This window comes from Atta cephalotes, assembly GCF_000143395.1.
Source record: "Atta cephalotes unplaced genomic scaffold scaffold00058, whole genome shotgun sequence".
In the NCBI taxonomy this organism is placed as follows: Eukaryota; Metazoa; Arthropoda; class Insecta; order Hymenoptera; family Formicidae; genus Atta; species Atta cephalotes.
In genome coordinates, this window is record NW_012130122.1 from 244,978 (window position 1) to 252,712 (window position 7,735).

Genomic DNA, 7,735 nt, shown 5'->3' on the forward strand with positions numbered 1-7,735 from the left:
ACGAAACGAAGTAGTATATAGTTAGTAGTAGTAAGTTATATACTATATATATAACTATATATATATATATATATATATATATATATATATATATATATATATATCTTTATCGAAAGAAAAGAAATTATAAAGTAAATTGTTTTTATAGAATTATAAAAGAGTTATAGAAACGTGGTTCGATGAGAAACACAAGGAATTCTTTTATACCAGAGAACCTCTGGCTCGGTTGCTCGATCATGGTGATATATCCGAACAATTAGCTTTTAAAAAACGTAAGAAATGTAAGAGCTTCCAATGGTTCATCGATAATGTAGCATATGATGTGCTAGATAAATTTCCAGAATTGCCACCAAATATTCACTGGGGAGAAGTATGTTTGACCAAAAGCGCATATGTTAAAATTTCCTCAACAAATTTTCTACGTAATTTTCATATCAACAATGACAATACTTTTTTCAGTTACGTAATACGGCATCTGGATCATGTTTGGATACTATGGGTCACTCACCTCCAAGTCTCATGGCTACTTCCCACTGTCATGGATTTGGAAATAATCAAGTAGTTTACAAATATTTTATTTTTTATTCTTAATATAACTTATTAATTTCTTTATTCCATGCTTTATTATCTCTGTATTTCTAATATTTCTCATTAACCTTTAATATATATTTCTTATTAGCTTATCAGGTTGAATGCCAAGGGCCAATTGGGTGTTGGTGAAAGATGCATTGATGCAGACGGCCAACGTATAAAATATGCATTTTGTCGTCTGGGAACTGTAGACGGTCCATGGCAGTACGATGAAGTAAGTTTATTATTTTTTGATAAGAAAAATTTTTAATATATAAAAAACCTGAATATTAATATATGTTAATTCGTTTTTGCAGAAAACGAAAACATTATTACATAGAGTATATAAAAAATGTATTGCACTTCATCCTCAAACTCAGCAGTTATCTTTGATGCCATGTGACATAAATAATGCTTATCAGCAATGGAGTTTTCATCAAGTTCATCCACGATGGTAATATGGAAAAGAGAGATTTCTATTTATCAAAATTTGTAAATTATTTAAAATTATACGCAAGAACAAAATTTATTAATATATAATTCAAGATAGTTTAACACTTATTTGTGACTAATAATTCGCTATATATTAGAAAGCGATATAAATAAATAACTATGAATATTGATATAAACATCGAATAATATCTAAGAATCTAAGAACAATTTTAGATTTTAAGATATATTAAGATGAAAGTTAGGAGGCAAGCGCTTTATGAAATGTAAAAAATGCATTTCAACTTTAATGAACTATTTCAAGTGTCTCCTACATTTAGAAATGTACATGTGTCATCTAAATTTAGATATTAATTAAAATTCAAAAATTTAGTTTAATTTAAAATTTAAAATTTAATAGAAAGGCATTTAGATATGTAATTTTTTAAACAAAATTATCCCAATTAAAGCATATTGCTTTCTCTTTACGCTGACTGATAAACTGTAAATGAGAAATTAATATTTAATAGCATTTATAAGTATATATATATATATATATGAAAAATTTACATATGTGAAAAATATTTTGATATACGATGTTTTCATTGCTACTGCCAAGATTTCATTGAATATTTCTAATATGAATTAATTTATAAACATTTTATTAAAAATATTCTTTTTAATTTTTGAAAAAATTTCTAGCTAAGTTGATAATGTTACTTCTTCTATATCGTTCGATAGCTAAAGATTAACATTAGAAAATAACATAGAAATTGACACTTATTTCTAAATGAAAATTTATATTGATATTATACATCTGCGCGTGAGCTTATACGAGAATGTGTGTAAAAATTTATATATAAGAGATATATACATTCCAGAAAATTGAAATATTTATTTATAAGATATTTTTATTTTTATATACCAGTGAATCAAATTCTTCATTGCTACTGTAAAACATTTTACATGTTTAATATTAATTAGTATAATATAGAACTTATAAATATTATACTATAAAATAATACTATAAAATGAAATGATTAAGATTTAATATTTTTAAAAAATGTTCTTTTATTTTGTAAACTGAACAGTTTATGTTAGATTTTTTATTTTTTTTGACAAAAATTGGAAGTTTATATTCTTTGTTGTCGTTTTATAAAATTAATCTTACATAAAATTTTATTTGAAGTTGAAACATCAATATGAGAATATAATAGTTACATATTTATGTAAACATCAATTATTGTAATTAAATACAATAATTTATATACTAATAACTGCTCATATAGGCTTTCTTTATTTAATTATTATTCCAAGAGTCTTACTCTCTTAGTTTCAATAAAATTTTATACTTGTTAATTTGTTTCAGATATATTTCGCGTATATTTTTAATTAATAAGAATTTGTGTTTATTTTTATCAGATTTACTATACTTTTATTTTTATTGAATAAAGAACAAACTATTGCTACTAAAAAAACGATTAACACAACGATATTGTGCATATTTATCTGTAATGTATGGAATGGAATGATTTCTTTCATCGGGGATTACGCTCTCAATATGTACACTTTTTGAGATTTCTATTGCAGCTATCATAAATGTACTTAATAACAATTATAGTTAATTATATTAATGACCATTATGATTTTTTAGGATTTAAAAGCAATATAAACGTAATGCAGTTGATTTATAAGATACAATATATTCCAATTATAGATAAATATATATATTTTATTATATGCAAAATGTACTTAATTTTTATTAGTTATACTTAGCCAAAACTCTGTGTATGAGATTATATTTCGATTAAATTGTTAAAAGGATCAATATATATGTATTATATTTTCTTTTTCAGATATATATTAATATTTATAAGATCTCTCAAAAATTAATCACCTCTTCCTTTTAATAAATCAGAAAAATTGAAGATTTTTTTTATTAAGATGTTAACAACTTATAATGCTCTTATGTTTTGCATTATGAAAAAATAAATACAAATTATATAGTTTCACAATGAAATGTTTCAACATTATTTTATTATTCAGTATCGACGTGCTTAAAAAATACATTATGTAAAACTTTTGCAAAAAGCATATACAATTAATCGTTAATGTATAGACTTTCATAATCAATGAAATAAATGTGATGAATGCACAAATCTGTAACGAAAATGAAAAATCGTATTATAAAGATAACGAAAACACGTATTGTTAATACTTACTACAAGTACGGAAACAATTTTAAATCACGTCTCATGATTTATTGAGTTGTATTGACAATGTCATCAATCTTCAGTATACTGCGTACAGTTTCAGAAGCAAGAGTTATTGAACTAGTAGAAACCAGTAGTGGTTGAATCACGTTTTCCTCCAATATATTAGTGATGGCACCTTTCCGAACGTTAATCCCTGCAGTTACTTCGCCCTTCGCGTGTCGACTGCGAAGTCCAATTACTGTAGCTATCGGATTTAAACCTGCATTTTCGGCTAACGTCGATGGAATTACCTGTGATTTATAAATTACAAGATTATTAAGCATCGTATTAATTGACTATTGCAAATTGGCAATTTGATTAGTTAGATTAAAAGTTTTTGGATGCTAAATATTTCAATGATAGAACAATTGTTTATCAAGCGAAAGAAGAACTATTTTTGTTACACATAGAGTTTTGTATACACATAGAGAGCATAATATTATAAAGAATTTTGGATGAAAAGATATTACTGTGATAAAAATAAAAGAACAATAGTAAAATAACTAGATAAATCGATTGCAATAATTTTTTAAAGAATAGAAATTTAAGTAATACGAATAAGGATGTCCTTAAAACAAAATCTACATACAATTATAGAATGCATTTGAAACACTAACCTCAAGCGCATTTGCAAAGGCCTTGATGCAGTATGCATTAACTCCGCCTAAGGTCACTGCATATTCTCCCAATTTTAATGCCAATTCAATTTCTGGTGCTCCGCCACCAGCAATCAAAGCTCGTTGCTTCACTAAACACCGGATGACGCATAAGGCATCATGTAATGATCTCCCAGCTTCCTCTAATACTAATTTGTTGCTACCACGTACAAGGACTGTAACTGTTTTTCCATGATTTTGGATTCCTGTGATCTTTATAAAAAATATGTCAATTATATAAAACCTATTTGTTATAAAATGCATTCAACAAAAAGATGAAAGATGATATTATATACTGTAATAATTTGTCTTTCTAGCAAAGGAGACGCACCTTAACAAATTTCGAATTTCCAGTTTGAACTTCTTCGCAGAGCTCCGCATTGACAAGATTTTCAGGCACAAAATGATCCAGCGATGCAATTGGCCTGCAACCTAGCGTTTTACACACAAAAGGAATGTCCTCGCGCTCCACGTCCTTTATAACCATGACCTTAATTTTGTCCAAGAAATGTATCGCAAGATCACTAACAGCGTCGCGCAGGACTGATTTTTGTACGAGAAGTACATTGCAACCAGTTTTCTTGATCTGTTTTACAATATTCAATATGTAGGCACGTTCCTCCTTTAAAACACGATCCATCGCTGCATAATCCGATACAATAACGTTATGATCCATCTAGAAAATATAAGAAATTGATTATTCATTTATATAAAAGATTAATAGAAACAAATACGCGTATATCACTATACTTACATCAGTTTTCGGTGGTGAAATGCAAAATTGAATTAATCCAATTTTAGCTTTCTCAATGCGTTTCGGGCCATTAACATTACAAGATTTCTGAGTAAATATTAATCCATCTACTAATTCAGTGTCTTCGACAGTTCCTCCTAATTTCTTTATCACTTTAATGTCCTATAAAGAAATATAAATAAGCAAATTCATGTCAATACACTATCTGCTAAATAATATAACAACAATTTGCTCTCACATTTAAGTCAACTGACACTTCCTTTCCTTCTTCAGTAATCTTTAACACGGCATCCACTGCAAGTGGTGCAAGAAGACTAGATTGTTGATGCACAACCTAAAATATATTAATAACAAATATTAAAATTAATTATGATATACATATAATATATAATTTTAAATTGAACACAAAACCTGACGATCAAAGTATAAGATTATTAACATTTTTATAAAATGCATTATTAAATATACCTTGGAATTAAGAGATGTTGCTGCAACTTTTACAAGAGATTCTTTATCTGTTAGATCAACAGGTATGGACATTTGTGTCAAAATTGATACTGCTTTAGATGCTGCTTTCTGAAATGCGTCGCTGATTGAAGTAGGATGAATGCCTTTCTGCAACAAACGTTCTGCTGCTTCTAATAGTGATCCACCTATCACGACGACACTTGTGGTACCATCACCAGCCTCTATATCCTGAGCTTTTGACAACTCGACGAGCTAAACATAAGATATATAAATTGTAATATAAAATTTCATGAAATTTAAAGATGGAGGAAAATTTATTTCTCACCATTTTTGCAGCAGGATGGATCACATTCATCTCTTTTAGGATAGTAGCACCATCATTTGTGATAGTAACTTCTCCATTACCAGCTTGAATCTGTAATATTTAAATATATACAAAATAAATTAGTATTATGTATATAATAGTGTTATACATAACTTTGTTAAATAGAAAGAGTAATGAATATGGAATTTACCATCTTATCCATCCCCCTAGGTCCAAGACTTGTGCGAATTGCATCGCTAACAGCTACAAAAAAATATATAATATAAACAGTTAAATCATAGAAACTAACTTAATGATGTAATTTATCTTACAAATAATAATAAATATTAAGAATCTGTGACAATTGAAGGATTTACTACATTAAAGTTGGCTACATTAAAAAAAAAATAGAGTAAATAAACTTTAATAAATTTTCTACAATAAATTATTAGTCACTTATATCATACTAGTAATAAGTCAAAATTATAAATCTAGTATCATAAATCTAGGATTTTGTATTCAAAATAAATCATATTAAATCATTGTTACATATTTTAGCCAATTAAGGATAGCAGTTTCTAGGGCAAATAACAATACATGTGACTGATCAGTCATAATATAATTAAGTTTAAAATCATAAGGAATTTGACATCTCGATGCAATACTTACTGATTATTATTGCCTTGTGATACATTACTTATTCACAACTTATTTCTGATTTATAATTATTAGAAATTATTATACTATTATTAGAAACCTCATAAAATGATGGAAAGTAATGGAAAGAATATCAATATCACATGTTCAGCTACTTGTGAGTTAGTCCCGCAATATATCTGAACATGTGATATTGATATTTTTCCCATCACTTGAACTTCAGAGTTCATTTACTCCGTTTTACAAAATGTGGATTAGTCCACTGTTGCGACAAGTTCTTCAATTTTTTAACAGCGTTCAATGCATTTGCTCGACAAACAGACGGCTTTGCCGACACAAGAACGCGCCCATTGCTATATAAGGTAACATTTTTCTCAGCATCGCGCGTCCTCCATAACTGATTGAATTGCAAGGACATGTTCCGACACAATTTGAGACGGCCGGTCGCAGATCGCAAATTAATAATCTTACCTTTAGCAGCGTTAATGTTGCTGCTGCGAATATCTGCGGGTTTGCTCTTGTCCTTATAGGCCTGTCCATGAGATCCGCGACTGTCGCCATTCTCCATCGGTTTTCTCATCACGTTCTTAGTCATGTTTCGTTGTCGATGACGATTCTTGAGTAGGTTAGGAAGAAGAAATGCTTCGAACCTCTTTCGAACAGCGTAGAAGCCAATTAACGCGACGCTCTACGAATCGCGATTATTTAACATTCAACGGCAAAGCGTCGATATAAAAATGTCGCGATGTTCGGCGAAGAAACACGTCGAATCAATGAAACACGAGACACGAGACTTGCGAGCCGGGCTTTACGCGCGTGCGCAACAGCAAACCGTAGGTCTGTCGCGTTGTTTACACTTTTTGCACTCATCTTCATTTTCTCTCTTTTGAACACTCAAATATATCTCTATCTCATTTTAAGTTTAAGTTTAAGTTTAAAAATTTTTCTAGATTTCAAAAATCAAACACGATAGACCTACGCCTTGTAAGATCTGTTTCTCCATTTGCTATGTTACACTATGTTACACTTTTGTGCACTTAAAATAAAATATGTCATTTCTATTAACGTAAGATTAATTTTAATTTACATTACTTTATATTTATATCCATATTATGTTCATGTCTATGTGTTATTTTAATTTAATTTTATTTCTCTATATTTAGTATAAATTTATTTATATTCCTAATATTTCGATCCTCGGTTGTGTGCAGAGCCTAAAAAAAAAAACGACGAATGAACAATTACCCGAAAGAAAAGCAAGATGATTGGATACCAATATATGCAATGACAGCACTGTATTACAAGTGATGGAGAAAATCTAAAATATTTATTGAAATTTGCGGTTTCGAATGATCCTCAACATTCTTAGCGTTCTGGAGCATTTTGCTGATAAATTATTTTTGATTAGTAAATTCAAGCTAGAAAATTCTAAAATCATTCACTATCACTTTATCACATTCTAAATTTTAGAATGTTTTTTTGGCAATAAATTACTACGGAATGCTAGTAGAGATATAAAGAAAAGCCCTCTATTATGAGATAGGCGTCTAACATAAAATAGCGGAGTTTCTGCTAAACTAATAAACGTTATTGATTCCATCAAGAATTTATTGCTCTTGGATTGAAAACTATTTAGTAGAAA

At 28.7% G+C, this 7,735-nt stretch overlaps 2 protein-coding genes across 2 annotated transcripts in view; one reads left to right on the forward strand and one right to left on the reverse strand.

Moving 5' to 3' along the window:
• LOC105623447 (N-acetylgalactosaminyltransferase 7) overlaps positions 1 to 1,028 on the forward strand; it is a 2,807-nt gene extending 1,779 nt beyond the window's left edge. The window contains 4 exon segments of the mRNA XM_012204839.1: positions 72 to 370; positions 460 to 558; positions 680 to 805; positions 888 to 1,028. Of these exon segments, the coding sequence (XP_012060229.1) occupies positions 72 to 370; positions 460 to 558; positions 680 to 805; positions 888 to 1,028 (665 nt within the window).
• A 1,975-nt stretch (positions 1,029 to 3,003) lies between these two features.
• On the reverse strand, positions 3,004 to 6,688 carry LOC105623448 (T-complex protein 1 subunit delta). The gene is made up of 9 exons (XM_012204840.1): positions 6,565 to 6,688; positions 5,648 to 5,700; positions 5,458 to 5,547; positions 5,133 to 5,384; positions 4,903 to 4,998; positions 4,665 to 4,826; positions 4,242 to 4,586; positions 3,872 to 4,123; positions 3,004 to 3,505 (listed from the first exon to the last, which is right to left on the reverse strand). The coding sequence occupies exons 1-9, from the start codon at positions 6,686 to 6,688 to the stop codon at positions 3,260 to 3,262; spliced, it is 1,620 nt and encodes a 539-aa protein (XP_012060230.1). The 3' UTR covers positions 3,004 to 3,259.
• Between the last annotated feature and the right edge of the window lie 1,047 nt (positions 6,689 to 7,735).

Bases quoted from the DNA above. Each gene is read 5' to 3' on its own strand.
- LOC105623448 (XM_012204840.1), bottom strand. From the start codon at position 6,688: ATGACTAAGAACGTGATGAGAAAACCGATGGAGAATGGCGACAGTCGC. The intron at 5,701-6,564 runs GTAAGATTATTA...ATTTTTTTGTAG, and splicing joins CAACATTAACGCTGCTAAAG to CTGTTAGCGATGCAATTCGC. The intron at 4,587-4,664 runs GTAAGTATAGTG...TATATTTTCTAG, and splicing joins TTTCACCACCGAAAACTGAT to ATGGATCATAACGTTATTGT.